A 17,482-nucleotide genomic window follows, 5' to 3' on the forward strand; every position below is an offset into this window, starting at 1 on the left:
GGTCCATCATGTTCTTGAGCTCACCCAGATACTCGGTGCTGCGCTCCTTGGCGTCCTCCATGTCCTTCTGGAGTTTGTTGACCAGGAGCTGCAGGTCCTGAGACAGCTGTCCGGTGGTGCCATCGGTGTAGGGAGCCAGCTTGGTCTGGATGTCGTCTCTGTACACGGTCAGCTCTGCCATGCTGTCTGTGATCAGAGTGCTGGAGGCAGAAGACATGAGGACAAATTAGGATTGTAAGCATAGTGCTAGGATGAGTATTTAGTGAGCCGTACGCTTCGAAAATGAGACAACGTCTGAACTAAGAAGGGGAAAACATAGGAGCATGCGGAAGTACTGAAACTAAAGCGTGAGTGATCTAATCACTGCCTATTGAAAATGAGAAGGCAAGAGAATGATAACTTACTCTAGCTCCCTGGTGAGCTGAGAGGCCTTGAGGTCCTCCACGACTCCATCGGCTTTCTGGTTCAGGTCAGCGATGTATTGCCAGAATTGATCCACGGTGTCCTCCCATCTTTTTGGGGTGGCATCAGCCTGGCGCACGACACGGGCGTTGCAGCCTGTTATGGGCACGATGGAAAGGTTATAGATAAACATACAAACATCAATTTAAAGAAATAATGTGGTAAATCCAAGTGTACTTACCGGTGATGACCGCGAGAGCAAGGATCAGAGCTACAGCCTGCATGGTTGTTGGATAGACAGATACACCTGCAAATTAAAAGGGGGGGAAAGGTAAACAACAATATAATGCAAACAGATAGAGGTAATACAGATTTTCAACTTGCCCCTTTTAAAGACAACAATTTATGCTAGAAATGTTTTTAGAAATTTAAGGTCACACAGTTTAAAATAAATATAGTCACAGTGTATAATTGAGCATTAAAAAAAATAAATATAAAAATCAAATGTAATAGAGATTGACTAAGCAGAGAGTCGTTTCTATATTGAATAAGGAGCCAGGCTGTTGCTGTGCTGTGCAGTCACTCACCTGAGGGGTTAAGATTCCTCCGTGCTCTCTGGATGCTGACTGCTGGCTTTTATACAGTGGCACAAGAGGGCTGCGCGTGTTGCGCGCGGGGGGTGGGGCCGGTTGCTGGTGCGTACGCGCGCGTCCACGTGGTGTTGATGATTTGTCTGCACAGATTCCTGTTTCCCTCCACGACACCAACACCAACACCACGTCCGAAGTTCTCACAGGTTTGCATTGTTTGATTGAGCAATCTGTGGGGGGGGGGGGTGGGTTCATATTCAATGTCATGAAAAATATGTCTCTTGTTTTCATCCAGAGCTTCAACAACAATGAACCTTCCAGAGGTAGAAAGTAGAAAAGTACATTTTCTGCAGAAGTTTTTGTGGGAAAGCTACTTTATATCTCACTTATGTTCTTTATTCCTTTACAAAGAGGTGGTAGTTCTGATCTTTTTACTCAAGTAGTAGCCTCACTACAGTGTAAAATACTCCATTACAGGTAAAACGATGGTGAGATGAAGCTACTATCAACTACTTTTTGTTAATTGTTTGTGAATTATTAACTATGGCGGCCAAATAAAGCAAATACATTATAGCAAGTAGAGCGTAAAGTGCAGTATTTCCCACTAAGATTACAGAGTAGAAGTATACTGTAGCCTTACATAAAAAGCAAACTACAATTAGCCTTTACCTTAAATACCGAAGTACAATATTTGAGTAAATGTAGGCTTACTTTGTTATATTCCCACTGAAAACTGAAAAAAACAAAACGTTTTACTTTTATCAGATGGATGAGTCACTTAATGATGAACATGATGAAGTTTTAAGCATGATTTAGAATATTCAGTAAGTTCAGTCAATAACAGTAATAATAATATATTTTTTTGTTTGTTTAGCACCTATCATACATATGATGCAACTCACATAGGAGAATAAAAACAAAAAAAACATGCAATAAATCTATAAAGAATTATAGATTTTGCATCATCTAAACAGCAATGATTGTAATTCAACAAATGAAATTGGTGCTTTTGATACTTTGCTGCTAATTCCAATCTTTTACTGTACCTTTACTTTTTATAGTGGTATTGCTACTTTGTTTTTACTCAAGTAACAGATTGTAGTGATTCCTCCACCACAGCTGGATTGGTGTTAAGTGACCACAACTCTGCAGGCTTTCTTTGATCATTATCACCAAATGGTCTCATCAGAATATAAATCCCCCCGGCACCAGGATGTAAATAAGCCTTTCACACATGCATTGCAATCTTAATGGTCTGCCAGTGCTGACCATTGACACCCCACCTATCCACCCCCTGCCGACACATAACCCCCAACACATCTGGTTTATTTGCACGTCAATCCCACTCACTTATTTCAAGTGATGGATGCATTTTCTATGTACTGTTCCGCTTCATGAAGTGGAGGCTATGAATTAACAGTAAGTGCCTGAAGTAAAAAATAAGGTGTCAGCACTACAATACAGACATGTTTGGACTTGAGGGACACTTCGGTACAGCAAGCCCACTTCCCAAAAGAAGGATTACAGGTAATAAAATACAGAGAACATAAACTATTTTATTACCTGTAAACTGGACACTGAACAAAAGAAGTAAATTATACAGGAACTAAAGAGGGAAAAGACTCATATCTGTTTATATGCTGTAGGTTTCCACAGAGGACACACAATTTCCAGGATTTTGAAATTGGCAGAGGAAAGGGGATGTTTGATGTAGAAAGAAAGTGTTTACCTCAGCTTGTTGAGCAACAATTATTTCTTTAGTGGCCGAACATAACTCATGAGCCCTGGTGCATATTTTTTTGTCACACAGATGCGTGATGATTGTTGTTGCATTGGCAGGGAATCAAACACAGACTTCCCTATTCACTGGAAAAGCTTTACCACTTGACCACAAATGATGTCAAACCCCAAAACTTGTGAATTCAATCCGAAACCCTGAGTAAAGGCTGTTATATAAACCATATACAAATTAATAGGAATATGTCCTGTTGCAACATCCGGATTTTTGACAAGTGAACTTGATGTAGTGCTAATCAGATTCACGTTTATTTGCCAAGTACATAAGGAATTTGACTCCGGTTTTATGCATCTATCTCAATGTACTTACACAGAAATAGATATAACAGCCAGGATTAAAGGCTGAGGAATAGACAGGACTGTTATGTACACAAGTATTGAAAAAATAGGTGCATGCGCTGTATAAATATTATATAAATATATACTGTATATCTAAAAAGCACCGATGACAACATTAAAATAATAATAGGATAAAATAAAACATCTATATACAAGTTGTAAACAATTTATCTTGCTTTTACTGCATCATGCTGTTTCCATTTAAGTGATTTTCCTGCAGCCTATGTTGAATAAGTTTGTAGGTGTTATGTAGTATAGAAAATAGTTTAAGATGGGAGCAGCAATAGTTGTTGTTGTACTGCTTACTGAGGTCTCTACATGCTGTACAATCAGTCAGCTCTCTATGAATGAAAAGCATCGGAGAGCCTTGGTTGTTGTTTTTCAAAGTAAGATACGTGGAAACTGTCTTATTTTAAATAAAGCACCATACATTAACAAATCACATATAAATAGTTAGGCTATATCCCATCACCCATGACATATCAGTGTTTGTTTTGCTGCCATTAGTTATGATAAAACCTCATATTATTTTACTCTGATTCCATCACTGCCCATGTGTAATGACCTTTGCCCTTTAGGACTTGGCCTCTTTGTTGTCAACCAGAACACAGAAACCCAACTTTACACAGGAACAAAGTTTAAATGGGTTGGCTTGGTCAGGTAATTAGTGTGAGAACATGATAACATTGGTGTGTGATAACCCAAAGGGGTCAACTATGTGTTAAGAGATTGGAAGACTGTACCTACATGAATAGTTTAGCTATCTTGTATATGTATCTTGTTTAGCTTTTAATCAATCGACAATGAGATGAAACAGGTTGATGACGTTTCCGTACGTTTAGGTGTCACTTTTAAAAGACCGTTGACCTTGATATTCCACGACAATAGTGTGTGTCACTGCAGGAGGTGTGTCGCGCACAGAAAGATACCGCATGTTCAGCTAGATAACAAGTCCAGTCGAGTTCAAACGCACAGACAAATCAAGATCAGTAGTACAATCCCACCATCCTGTGTAAAACATTGTCACGCAATGTTATTTTGTTTTAGGAATGTGTTTAATCTTGTGTGAAACATTCAACTACACAAGCTACTAAGATGCATTTTCAGTGTGGCGATAACAGACATAAACTAGATATTTTGTGTTTGTTTTATGCAGACGTGATGGACCACAGTAACCAAACTACACACATGTCCAAGCTAAAGTCATCACAAACCCACAATGGCGTGCCGGACTTTGATGATCCTCCAGGATAAAGAGGCAGAGGGCAGACGGGGAAGTGAAACAGAGAGGTTCAAGAAGAACCATGAGGTAATACAGTAAAATACATGACACGGTCAACTGCTTCTCCTTTTGCTCCACAACAGCAGAGGCGATGTCCGGTGTCTATCAGGAGTGAGTGTGTGAGAGGGCGTCTTTTACATGGTGTGAACGAAGGTAACCCTGTTGTTCTCTGGAAGCTGAATATGGTTTTTGGTCAAGTCTGGATGATCTCATCCCACCGAACAGGCAAACATCTGTTTATACGAGTCAGCGGGGTTACTGCAGTTAACGTCTGTGGGTTAAAAGTGGTTGAACTGGATGTTCAAGTTCACAATTAAGTGTTTTTCCTGCAGCTCATCCCTCATCATCTAGTTCTGAGTCAGTGCTATCAGCTGATGGGCGACTTGTGCCAACAGAGCCAAACGTCTGAGTTTACAGCATCGTGTCACTTTAATGAAGGGGTCACAGGCTTGATGCACGCAGCAGCTCATGCTTGTCCATCAGTAAATAATACACATGTTAATGTTTGGAGTCTTTTTCACCTACATAAACTATCCAGGCATCAGATTAAATTGCTTATCAGTTAAGTTACATTTAAACATACAACAACAAATTGGTGGAAAATGCCTGTTTATAATTTCCGAGAGACGTCTCCATATTACTTGATTTATCCAAACAACAGTCCAAAGCCCAAAGATATTCAGTTTAGTATCCTGTATGCCAAGGCAAGGCCTCAAATCCTCACATTTGAGAAGCTGGATCCACTACGCAGGACAAAAGCTTCATGTTCAAGCAGTGCAGAAATATGGTTGGTTGGAAACATGTTCCTTAAAGTTTACAAATATTCAATTTGGCCGAGTATTATTTAAAATTAGGATTAGCTTGACATTTTAGGAAATATGGTTGTTCGCTTTCTTGCTGAGAGTTAGCTAATAAGTTAATACCGCTCTTAGTTTCTTACTTTGAGAATGCACATTGCACAACTGCCATCACAAGTAATTATAAGTGATCTAAAGTAAATACATGGATTTCAGTGTAACTCATAATGTTTTCATTTGTCTCTCCATTTTTTTTCCGTCCGTTATATCCTGTCTGTTTTTAGCTTTCCAGAATCTATTAGGGTATGTTTTTTCTTTGTCATTAATCTACTTAAATAATTATGTAATAACTGGGTTCATCACCCCCGAATCATTTTTTTTTTGTTAAAGCTGTAGGTTCAAAAGGGCTAACTCATATCAAGACAACGTAATTGTAATTGAGTAGAACAAGACAAGTAAAAGAAAGGGGAAAAAGTGGGTCCTTAATCCAGTGAAACCCACAAAGCTTTTATATTAATACATCAGAAATTACAACTCTTAACATGCAGAATCGGACATAATAAGGAATCAGAGCTGTGTGTGCTCGGAGGGTTAATTGTGAGCGTAGTCTGTGACAGCTGGGGGCAGAACAGAGGAATGTTGTTTGCCACTGGGTAAGGCAGCGTGGGAGCGACCTGGCAGCAGGGATGGGGGCACAAAAGGAAAACTAAAAAACAAGGTGGAAGCAGGATGTGTTTGTGTGAACTTTCAGACTTGCAGAGACAAACCTGAACATGCCCTGTCCAAGACCCACAACTGAATCTTACAGGGGCGTGGCGAGGGGGGGGCGGGGAGGGAGGCGAGATTTTGCAACCTGAACTGAACAAACAAGAAAGGATTTATTCCCTTCTTATTTTTATGTGGAGTCCATGTAGGAAGTTTTTGCTTTCGTTTAACAGTGAAAAGTGAAATCCATGTTTTGAAAATGGCTGGCAGCTACAGTTTGTCGACCATATCTGCACATGAATATACACAATTAAGTGACTCTATATGTTCAAGGTTCTTTATTTGTCATTTATGTCATTTCCAGCAAAGCAGTCGTTGGCAATGAAAATCTTTGTTCTCAGGTTCCTTCAACAATGCTCATGAAATATGTATATATAAAGGGGAAATCACACAAGTGAATGTAAAAGCAAAATGATAATCTAAGGCATAAAATAGTACAGATAAAACAAATATAAACAGAACTGAATATAAAATAGTAATGTAAATGTAATTTAGTTGACAACAGTATTTCAGATGGGAAAACTGAGTGTAAACAGGATGTAGTATGTACTGTATATGTATGATTCACCAGATGGCACTAAGATTCTTTTCAAAGTTTCTTGTTTAATCCAGGTGTCAACCTCCGGGTCTGAAAGGTTGAAGCCAATGCTGAAGAGCCTTAAACTTGCATTCTTTCTAACAGCCAGCAGGGGGCGACTCCTCCGGTTGAAAAAAGAAGTCAGATTGTATAGAAGTTTATGAGAAAATGACCCTACTTCTCACTTGATTTATTACCTCAGTAAACATTGTAAATTTGAGTTTATGGTCTCAATCTCTAGTTTCAAGTCTTATTCAATGCAGCATGATGTTTATTTAGTAAATTATGGTCCCATTTAGAGTCAAATAGACCATAAAGCAGGGTATGCTTTAGGGCAGGGGTGCCCAATACGTCGATCGCGATCTACCGGTCGATCGCGAAGGTAGTGTGGGTAGATCGCATGGCATTTATAAAAAAATAAAAAAAAAAAAAATTTAATTTTTTTTTAAATAGGCGTCAGCCAACAAATTGCAACACTGTTTCACCTGAACTCATCTGGAGTGGAGGATGAGATTTTGACACTACAAGCTGACATTCAGCTTAAGTCCAGGGCTCATGGACAGTTCTGGAACTTACTCACAGAGGAAAAGTACCTCAACTTGAGGAAATGTGCTACCTCCTTGACTGCATTATTCGGCTCCACTTATTTATGCGAGTCAGCCTTTTCCCACATGAAGATTATTAAGTCCAAATACCGTTCCACCTTGACTGATGATCATTTGGAAGTGTGCTTGAGGCTGGCTATCAGCAGCTACTGTCCGGACTATGCATCCCTAGCTGATTCCATTCAGTGCAAGTCATCAGAGTAAGGTAATGACAAAAAATGTACAGAGTTATATTGTACAATATGGGTTCATGCAGTTATGCAAGGTACACCAACATATATTGTACATATAAAGAATACTCAATATATTTATAAATAAATATATGTTTTGCATTTTTATAGTAGGTAGATCATTTTGACTTGGTCATTTTATAAGTAGCTCGCATGCTGAAAAAGTGTGGGCACCCCTGCTTTAGGGTGTGGCTACCTTGTGATTGATAGGTCACTACCACGCCGTTGTCCAGTCTGGGTGTTGTCTATGTTTTCATCTTTGAACTTTAACCTTTTGACAGTGTGTTTTCAGTTCATGAAAGTTAATTCGCCCTAAAAATGTCTTATTCAGCGTTCAGTTGTACTTAGCTCCACTCTCTTGTGTCATTCTGGTTGCAACAAAACAACATGGCGACCGCCAAAATGCCGAACTCGAGGCTTCAAAACGGCAGTCCACAAACTTATAGTGGCTACGTCCCACTTCTTATATACAGTCTATAATGTTATCCAGTCAAGTTAAAAAAAATAACCAGTGTTTTTTATGTTTTCATGTATGGGACATTTGTGACTGTGTGAATTTGAAGAAGTTCAAAAGAAAATAATTGCCCAAAAAAGTGTTTATATTAGCATGATAAACAAAATATGCTTTTTTAAAAGCTTATTCAGATGATCAGATCATTTAGTCATGTAGGTGTGAGTAAACACATTGGAGATAATGTTTCTAGTTTCCATTACAACATTTAACCACATTGTAATTGTTGTTTTTCATTTGTTTTTGTTAATTTCATGTGAAGGTCCAGGATGTAGTGGCATCTAGTGGTGACAATGCAGATTGCAGCCAGCTGAATTCCCCTCCACTCACCTCTCCCTTTCCAAGTGTTTTGGAGAACTACAGTGGCCTTCAGGTAACGTAAAACAGTGAGAGGCTCTCTCTTAAGTCAGTGTTTGGTTTGCCTGCTCTGGGCTACATTAGCAACATGGCATCTGTGAAGAGGACCCACTTTCTATGTAGATATGAAGGGCTCATTCTAAGCTAACGAAAACACAACGATAATTAGTTTCAGGTTATTATACACCAGACATAGTTATGAATATTATATTCCATTTCTGCCAATAAATGCCTCAAACTCCTACACATTGGTCCTTTAGACATGAAACATTTGGCATCCTCAAATCTTACCAACACTCATTTCAAATGTCATGAGAACTTTGTAAATCACACAAACGACTCAAGTTTATGTTTTCATTTTTCTTTATTTTTATAATATAGGAAGAGATAGGTCTAAAATCTTCAACTTTCAGAACTGGTGAGCTTGTGTGTTTTCATATTGTTAAAACGTGGATGTGTTGCTGGGATTGAAGAATTGTATTTCTTTAGATGCAGTTTCTTTCTGTTTAACTTGAGGTGGCTTTGACAAAAGACTCGAAGAGAGAGGTGAGCTGGGTCTGGAGGTTCTGGGCGTAGGGGTCCAGATTTTCCCTCAGCTCCTCAACGTAGGGGGCGGCCAATTCTTTCACCTGCTGGGCTCTCTGAGTCAGCTCGTCTTTGACATTCTCGGCCACGGGCGCCACGCTCTCCTTGAAGTTCTGCAGGTGCTGGTCCACCTTCACCTTCAGGTCATCGGTGTAGGGCCCCATCTGAACCTGCAGATCCTTCACACTCTGCTCCAAGTTGGCCTTCAGTTCCTCGCTCTTCTGCATCAGGGTGGTCCTCAGGCCCTCGATGTCCATGGATTCTGCGTAGGGGGCCAGCTCCTGTTTAAGCTGCTCCACTCTCTGCTGGATCTGGGTCTTCATGGCCTCGGTGTAGGGCTCCATATTTTCCCTGACGGTGCTCAGCTCCTGGATCATACGCTCCCGCAGCACGTCGGCCTCTGAAGTGACTTTGATGATCAGGTCCTGGGCTACGGGGGGAAGCTGCTCCTGCAGGGTGACTGCATACGTGTTGGCCGCATCGGCGCTCTCTGTCAGACGGGCACTAGACAAGAGAGGGAACAATGAGATTAAGTTTGATCTTTACTTCGTATTCTAGTGAGGAGGAATTGCGCTATCCAATTGTTTACATTGTCAACAATGGTCTTGTCTGAACCTACCTGACATCCTGTCCAAACTGAGACTTCCTGATCATCTGGAGGGTGTCATCAGCTGTCTGGGTGGCCTTGGCAACGTAGTCCCAGAAGGCATCAGTGACCACATCCAGCTGTGGCTTGGGTGCATCAGCAAGGAAAAGGTTGGCTTGAGAGCCTGTAAGATAGACACAATAACAGTTAGAAACGTTTCAGCCTGATTTGAGGTTTTACGGCATTCATACTAGTACATATTTACTCTTAAGGCTTGTAGTTCTTTATCTTGATCATACCAGCTCCAAAAATGATATTTTGCCATCATACTCACCACTGAAAACGGCGAGGACGAGCACAGCGAGGACCTTCATGGCTGTATAACAAGGAGATACAAAGCTGGTTAGCACAGCGTGTTCACCGAGAAGTATATCTGAAATGAAAAGCTCAGCTGTCTGCTACTCTGAGCCAATTCTCCATCATCATCATCTTACCTGAGTTTGCGAGTGTATCTGCAAGTCCACTTGGATGCGCTTGTGTTGAGCTGCTGAGGTCCTGCAGCTTATATAGCACACCAGACTGTAATGATTAATGATCCCAAAGTCCAGGTGCTAGTGCCTTGCTGTCACCTTGCCTCACCTTGCCTCACCCTGCTATCCTCATCAACACCTTGTGTCAGAGAACATGCACATAACCATACTGTTACACTAATGTACATACATAATAAGTACAAAATCAGTTTTATATAGCTTCATATATCAGCGATCATCTGCAAGATATCATTTTTTTATTTGCCTTACTTGATGTACAGTATATGACTTAAACGAGTGGGACAAAATCCTTATGTTTAACCTTAAATGAACCTTGTCCTCACAGGCCTGTCTGTAATCACTTAGCTTTTCGTAGCCGCAGATAACTCTGCCAAGACGGACAAAAAACCCTCCCCTTAATTTCTTTGATGTCGGGCTTTGATTAGATATGCAGTGGACGTTTTATTGTCTCTATTAGCTTGACATCTTGCCAGCTAACCTCACAGTTACTCATAGTTCTAGTTTCTATGTGTCTGGTCTATGTGTCAGTTTGGCCAAAGGTTAGCAGACTCAAACACCGTCAGCTTCTGAAGGACAACGTAGCTGCTGTTTCACGGCACACATACCATAGGTCACTTTGCTGAAACCACTTTTGAAGATCAGCATTTTCATTTTTACTAAACACACTTCCAGTACTGGCACTTCCAAATAATGGCATCTATTTTGGAGACCCTTGACATGAAAAAGTTTGAGATTGCTTTCAAAATCTGTGTGCTTATGTCCATCATTCACTTTATGCTCCTCTGGGAAGCGGCCTGGCAAAAGGTTTAATAAATAATCAAGCAAGTAAGTAAATAGTTATTTTAGTAGGCCTATGCGTAATTGTAATATTTGTATGTTCAACGCAGGCCATTTCGGTAGAGACATTAAAATTATGACAATAAAATAGAAATAATTTTGTTTTACGTTTGTACGGCACTTTGTAGGCGGATGTTTTACTGGCGTCAAGTAGTCGCTTTCAGTCCAAAATAGCGTAAGTGTAGGTCTGCTGCTGGGTGCTGATGTTGCAATGGAACGAACAATTGGCTTTCACTTCTTATCAATATACTTTAGCGTCAGTTGAGCTGCAACTGCTATGGAATTCTGCCAGTGGTGGTTGCTACCAGCAACAGAATCGTTTTTTCAAAGATGTCACCCTGATTTTCACAACTCTATTAAAGGGACTATTTGTAACTTTGTACGCGCATAAATGTAGCGGGTCGTCACACATGCGCGCTCGCATATGCGCGTTCGCGTGTAGCCGCTGTACCCTCCTCCTCTGCCTGCTCGCCTTCACTCAGACAGCTCAGCTCGCTCCACCTCTAGACGTGAACGCGCGCTCACTCCACACTGCAGAAGAGTTAGTTTAGCTCTGAGAATATCTAGTGAATGCACAGGGGACGTTTGTGCAGAAATAACTGCTGCAGCTCCTCCAGACCAACAGAGGTTTTCCGTGTCTTGTGAAGTGACGGAGCTCTACAGAGATTTACGTAGGCTTCTCGTTACCGACCGGGTGCCGATGTCTCCTCTGCTCTCTCCGGCTGCGGGCGGAGAGAGCAGAGGAGACATGCTGCAGAGCTCCGCTGCATCAGCCTGCACTTAGGCAGGAAAAGCCAACACTAGGATCAGATCTAAATCATGTTCATGGAGAGACCTTTGTCTGGTCAGCTAACATTACTGCCAAGCAGCTGAAATATAGAGTGATATTGTGCTTTTAGCTGATGTGTGTCGCCTCACTGTTTTGAGCGATGCTCGTTCAGGTATATTGAGAGCGAGCAAGCGCGTGCCCGACGCTCACTTTCGTTGATTTCACGGCCACAGGTGTCATTGTTAAGAAGCATTTCTGAAAGTTACAAATAGTCCCTTTAAGTATGAATGACATACAAAAAAACAGAGATTAGACTCTTACATTTGGGATGTTTTAGAGATTATTTTGTACACATTTTAACTGTTTCATTGCTATAAAATTAAGTCAAACCTCCAATAGAAGACCCTGAACCTGAAAACAGTTTCTTATTCATAGTCAGGATGTCCAGGTTGTGTACAGTAGGCCTATATTCAGATTTGAGTCTTCATTTTGTCAACTATTGCACTTGTTGAAATTAAATTGAGCAGTTTTTTTCCTTCAAAATCACCAAATGTACAGTTTTTTCACAGAGTTCAGTATCTGACATGCTGTGAAGTAAAAGAAAAATGTACTTTTGTGTGAAGTGTTTCAGAGGTTTGCTCCCATTCTTGGTAATGCATAAATGTCCTTATGCTTACGAAGGAGATTTATGTTACTTCAGTAGTGTAGAAGATGAAAAGAAATAACTTCTGTCTGGTAACTCTTTCTTCTTACAGCCCTTATCTATTTATACCGTCTTTATCTTTTTATACCACCTTCTCAGACAGAGAGTGACAACACTGTGTGCTCTCAAATAGTCATAATGTGGACTCGGGTCACATGACTTTAACTTGAGTCAGACTTGAGTCACAACTTTGATGACTTTAGACTCAACTTGACAAAATCAAAAAAGACTTACAACTCGACTTGGACTTTAACACCAGTGACTCGTGTCTTCACTTGAACTTGAGCCTTTTGTCTTGAAAATACTTGATACCCCCCCCCCCCCAAGCCCAAAGATTTAAAAGCATGTTATTTAAAGTGTGTGCATGAATCAATTCATTTCCCGAATCAACTAATATTAACGCTATTCATTCTCAGCATGTCGTACATACAAAAACTATGCGATGGTCAACAAAAAATGAATTGTAGTATGCAAAACGTGCATGTCGAAAATTACAGAGGGATACGCAAATGCATTATATTTGGCGACGCGCATTATGACTTGTTTAGGACTTGAAACTCAAACTTTAGGACTTGGGACTTGACTCTGGACTTGAGTGCAAAGACTTGAGACTTACTTGTGACTTGCAAAACAATGACTTGGTCCCACCTCTGGTCCTCACCCACCTTCCTCTTACTCTGAAAATAAGTCTCACCATCTGCTATGAGCTCTGAAAGGCCTGAAATTTAAAATATTGTACATTTGAAAGAAGGTTAGGCAAAAGTGACTACATTACTGTTTGACTCCAGACACAAATTATACCTGCTGAATACTGTAAAAAAGTTGACATTATGTGTGATTATGTTGAGCCTTTTTCACCACAACAAAAAAAATAACATGATCGTGACTTGCTATTTTATTCACGTTGCTTAACCCTAATACAAAGTCCACTAGTGTGAGCATTAAGGTTATCTGGAGGCTGTTAACACTGGACTACATGGTAGTTAATTACTACTTCCTAAATGCTTTCCAGAGAGGGATCAGAGGAGATCTAGTGCAATAATACTTGTGGAATAAGACTTTTAAGCCGCATAACCTCTGTATAATGTAAAGATTGTGTCAGTGTGTCTGCATTGTAGCCTCGGCGGTCATGTGATAGTGGCATTAGCGGAGGAACAGCAGAAACAGGAAGAGAGTCATTGTGACAACATGGAAGGGACTCCTGGACTTTGGGCTCTTGACTACAACTGTCATGTGGCTTCAGTATATATACATGGAAGCGCCAGTCTGATTGCACTCGCAAACACGCTAAACTCTTGAGAGACACACAAGCCAAAAGCAGGTGAGAATCGCGCTACATTTCAAAATTTTAAGCGGCAAATATAAATGTTGCAACACTTTTAATGCAGCTTGAAAGTTAACTAGATCGTAAATGTTTTTCAGCAAAACGCAGTCATGAAGGTGTTCGTTGTACTCGCCCTTGCAGTGCTGTCTGGTAAGTTGCAAGCTTTTTGTTTTTGTCTTTTCTGTACGGGGTAAAGCTACGACAACTAAGAGCAGTCAAAATGAACTGAATGGCTGAAAATCTGATCTATTCTCAAGCTGTTCTTGTGTCCATCCAACAGGCTGTCATGCCAACCTCTTCTATGGTGATGCACCCAAGCCACAGCTGGAAGTGCTGACTGATGCTTTCTGGGACTACATTGCCAAGGCCACCGAGACAGCTGATGACACCATCGAGATGATCAGGAAGTCTCAGTTTGGACAGGAAGTCAAGTAAGTTGTGTGGCACGCAGGACCATGGTGACTGGGCCTATTAGTGATCAAGATCAGTATGGTATTGCACAAACTCTAACCGTTATTTTGTCTCACTTCTAGTGCCCGCCTTGCAGACAGCACTGACATTGCCAGCAAGTATGCAGTCACCCTGCAGGAGCAGCTCCCCCCTGCAGCCCAGGACCTGATGACCAAGATCACCGCAGAGGCCGACGTGCTGAGAAATGTGCTGACCCAGGAGCTGAGCACCGTCAGGGAAACGCTGGAGCCCTACACCGAGGACATGAAGGCCCAGATCCAGCTGAGAGTGGATCAGCTCAAACAGGAGCTGGCCCCCTACGCAGAATCCCTGGACTCGGAGGCCCTGAGGACCACCCTGATGCAGAAGAGCGAGGAGCTGAAGACCAACTTGGAGCAGAGTGTGAAGGATCTGCAGGCTCAGCTGGGGCCCTACACCGATGACCTGAAGCTGAAGGTGGACCAGCACCTGCAAGACTTCCAGGACAGCGTGGGCCCCATGACCGAGAAGGTCCAGGTCGAGCTGGCTCAGAGAGCCAATCTGGTGAAACAGATGGTGGCCCCTTATGCTGAGGACGTGAGGGAAAAGCTGGACCCCTACGCCCAGGACCTCCAGGCCCAGCTCATGTCTCTCTACCAATCCTTTGTCAACAGCAACTAAGTCAACCTCCACAACTGCTCCATCGTTTATCAAGATGCTGGCCTCGTTTGGTCTACCATCTGTAAAATTGTACTGTAAAACAAATTAAACTAATATTTATTGCTAGGTGCAAAGCAAACCTCTGCACTCGTCAGAAATGTAAATACAAAGTTTTTATTGTATGTTGTGAAGTTGGAAACTGTAATTTTGTAATTTTGGTAAGTTATTAAAAATAAATACATGAATCTGGAAAATATACATTTTGTATTTGCAGTCTTTCACAGAATATGTACAAAAAATCGAATCACAAGAAATATCTTTTTCTACAACATCATCGTTTTTAGTGCACACAAAGCAAAAGTATGATGATTACATATAAAGGGACTACTGTGGTCACAAGCCACAGTGGGACATGTGCTGCTTTTTTCCCAGGAGGCAAATAGTATTCCTCCCGTGTCTTAACATGTCTTGGTTCCTGTCACAGTTTCGTCTCCTTCTTTATCCAGAGGCAGACTGTTGTTCCTATTCAGGGACTTGTCGATGCTTGCCATGAAACTTCACCTTCCTGTTGTCAACTATAAAATCAAGAAATGGCTGTGACTTATGTGATGTGAGAGAGGCCTAGACATGTCAGTAATGGATATGTCCCATTAGATTTGATGTAAAACAAAAAGTGTTTTGCTCTAAAAATCAGATGCATTCTTATTTTATTCTTTTTTTTTTTTGTTTTGATGGTGCTTTGAAAACCACAGAATTCCTTCTGTGATAAAAAAATAATAATTGCGCAACCTCTTATTGTAAATATGTAAGACAAAGCCTTATCCTCCCTCTGTTGACAGTGCCAGCATCCAACGTGGAGGGTCAGAGTCCAATGACAATACCGCATTTACACTCACATACACACACAGTGCATATTTGTCCCCTGGTTACATCAAAACAAACCACAAAAACTGCTCTGAAAGAAATGTGTGTGTCATTCTTCAGATATCTAGATATCGATATCTATATCAATTATAAAGTTGACCTTTGTGGGGCGTTTTGAAGAAATGTGACCTTTGTTTTTGACAGGAAATTACTTTTTGTTATTAGGCTGCAATGAGTAATAATTCATGCACTAATAGGATAAAGCCTACGTTTGTAAAAAAAATAATTCTAAACTGTAAGAATTCAATCTGTCCTTATTGTAATTGCATTCAGTGAGACACAAACTATTCAAAGTACTGCAAAGCTCTGTGAGACTTCACAAATGCAAATCTTATCTCACATTTTCATGCTCCAGCCAAGTTTTACACCTGATTAGCACTTTTGTGGGCACCGAGAAGAACTATTTACTCTGCATTATCAGTCAAAACAGCCAAAAGGCATCGTTAAGGCCTTGATACCAACGGCCCCTCTCTAATACAGGAAGCTAGACGGATGTTTGTCCCATTCAGACTCTATGACCCAGACCACTGAGAGGAGGGAGGTGTTTTTTTTTACTCTCACAAGTTTCTTTGAACAAGACACATCTTGCCTTAATTCCTGTAGTGAAAAACAGTAATTCAGTGTTGTTGTGATGTAGATAGGGGGTTGTTACTAGACTGTTGGTGCTGGTTAGATAAGCAGATCAGTGCCCGTGGAGATGAAAAGATGGCTCTCTCGTGTCGATGGGTCATAGTAAAGCTTCACTAAGGTAGATTTGTTGGAGAGCAATTGTATTGGACCGTAAAATACTGTAAAATGGGTGAATTTCGTGTAGAAAGTGGCTTTGGTGAGTTCCACAGGCCATATTTTTGTCTTTATCTCTGCAGTACAGTACTGGTTTCTGCAGTGAACTAGCGCAATAATAGGTGCTGGAGTGGTTGTCCTTTAATTGCAGTGGTGGATTATATGTATTTACGCAAGCACTGTACTTAAGAACAATTTTGAGATACTTGTAGTTTACTTGAGTACTTCAATTCTGTGCTACTTTATACTTCTACTCCACTACATTTCAGAGGGAAATATTGTACTTTTTTACTTCACTACATTTAATAACAGCTATAGTTACTTTTCAGATTAAGATTTTACATCATTTCAACATACATTTTTCCACCTCAACCAGCTATAACATTGAAGTACTGTTTACATATTAATGCGTCAATGATTATCGTCCAGCAATATAATCATAGAACACTGACATGGCCCTTTCTGACAAATTAATACTTTTTTTTTGATACTTTGCGTACATTTTGTTGATAACATTTTTGTACTTTTACTCAAGTGAAATGTCAAATGTAATTGAGTATTTCTATAGTGTGGTTTCACTACTTTTACTTAAGTAAATAACTTCTTCCACCACTGTGTAACGCATCATGCAACACTGGTTTGTCAGTGCCAATAGAAGAGGCTACACTGCCACCCTGTGGTGAAACTGTGACAGAGCACTGTAAAGGTTTGAGTGTGAATAAAAGATATCAGAATCGGATGTATTTATTTTATTACAGTAGGATTTCACATACAAGGTATCTGCTTTGGTGTACCAGGACCCTGAAATCAAAGCAGATAAATGGAATTGAGCCATCAATAATGTCATTATTTACACCTGTGCTTTTCCTACTGTGACAAATCAAGACGTCTTCCGTGAAAACGCCTATTGCTTTGTGTTGCAGCCACCTGCACCTGAACGTATATAATCTATACCTGCACCTCTTTCCTTCCCCGTTCCTGTTAAAGACCTGAAAACCTGTTTTAGCTAACACATCCCTTCACACATTTAAAAAATGCAATAAAGCCTTAACACGCCATCACTCACACACACACAGACA

The 17,482-nt window shown here is 40.7% G+C and overlaps 3 protein-coding genes across 3 annotated transcripts in view; 1 reads left to right on the forward strand and 2 right to left on the reverse strand.

Moving 5' to 3' along the window:
- Positions 1–1,080, reverse strand: part of apoeb (apolipoprotein Eb) — a 2,389-nt gene extending 1,309 nt beyond the window's left edge. Inside the window, exons 1-4 of the mRNA XM_074654928.1 lie at positions 990–1,080; positions 644–709; positions 405–558; positions 1–200 (exon numbers count right to left, since the gene is read on the reverse strand). The exon at positions 1–200 is cut by the window's left edge and continues 88 nt beyond it. Coding sequence (XP_074511029.1) covers positions 1–200; positions 405–558; positions 644–686 — 397 coding nt within the window. The 5' untranslated portion in view covers positions 687–709; positions 990–1,080. The remainder of the gene's footprint in view (positions 201–404; positions 559–643; positions 710–989) is intronic.
- A 7,529-nt stretch (positions 1,081–8,609) lies between these two features.
- Positions 8,610–10,044, reverse strand: LOC141779883 (uncharacterized). The gene is made up of 4 exons (XM_074654930.1): positions 9,918–10,044; positions 9,758–9,799; positions 9,457–9,607; positions 8,610–9,341 (listed from the first exon to the last, which is right to left on the reverse strand). The coding sequence occupies exons 2-4, from the start codon at positions 9,795–9,797 to the stop codon at positions 8,759–8,761; spliced, it is 774 nt and encodes a 257-aa protein (XP_074511031.1). The 5' UTR covers positions 9,798–9,799; positions 9,918–10,044; the 3' UTR covers positions 8,610–8,758.
- Positions 10,045–13,509: 3,465 nt separating this feature from the next.
- Positions 13,510–14,952, forward strand: LOC141779884 (uncharacterized). The gene is made up of 4 exons (XM_074654931.1): positions 13,510–13,604; positions 13,706–13,757; positions 13,888–14,038; positions 14,141–14,952. Exons 2-4 carry the CDS (start codon positions 13,718–13,720, stop codon positions 14,715–14,717), a joined length of 768 nt encoding a protein of 255 aa, XP_074511032.1. The 5' UTR covers positions 13,510–13,604; positions 13,706–13,717; the 3' UTR covers positions 14,718–14,952.
- The last annotated feature ends 2,530 nt before the right edge of the window (positions 14,953–17,482 follow it).

The sequence above is a fragment of the Sebastes fasciatus genome, chromosome 12, assembly GCF_043250625.1.
Source record: "Sebastes fasciatus isolate fSebFas1 chromosome 12, fSebFas1.pri, whole genome shotgun sequence".
Classification (NCBI taxonomy): Eukaryota; Metazoa; Chordata; class Actinopteri; order Perciformes; family Sebastidae; genus Sebastes; species Sebastes fasciatus.

Excerpts from the sequence above, each read along its gene's own strand:
- LOC141779883 (XM_074654930.1), bottom strand. The coding sequence starts at position 9,797 with ATGAAGGTCCTCGCTGTGCTCGTCCTCGCCGTTTTCAGTG. Across the intron at positions 9,608-9,757 it reads CGTCCTCGCCGTTTTCAGTG|GCTCTCAAGCCAACCTTTTC; the intron begins GTGAGTATGATG and ends TCTATCTTACAG. Across the intron at positions 9,342-9,456 it reads CAGTTTGGACAGGATGTCAG|TGCCCGTCTGACAGAGAGCG; the intron begins GTAGGTTCAGAC and ends TCTCTTGTCTAG.
- LOC141779884 (XM_074654931.1), top strand. The coding sequence starts at position 13,718 with ATGAAGGTGTTCGTTGTACTCGCCCTTGCAGTGCTGTCTG. Across the intron at positions 13,758-13,887 it reads CGCCCTTGCAGTGCTGTCTG|GCTGTCATGCCAACCTCTTC; the intron begins GTAAGTTGCAAG and ends TCCATCCAACAG. Across the intron at positions 14,039-14,140 it reads CAGTTTGGACAGGAAGTCAA|TGCCCGCCTTGCAGACAGCA; the intron begins GTAAGTTGTGTG and ends TCTCACTTCTAG.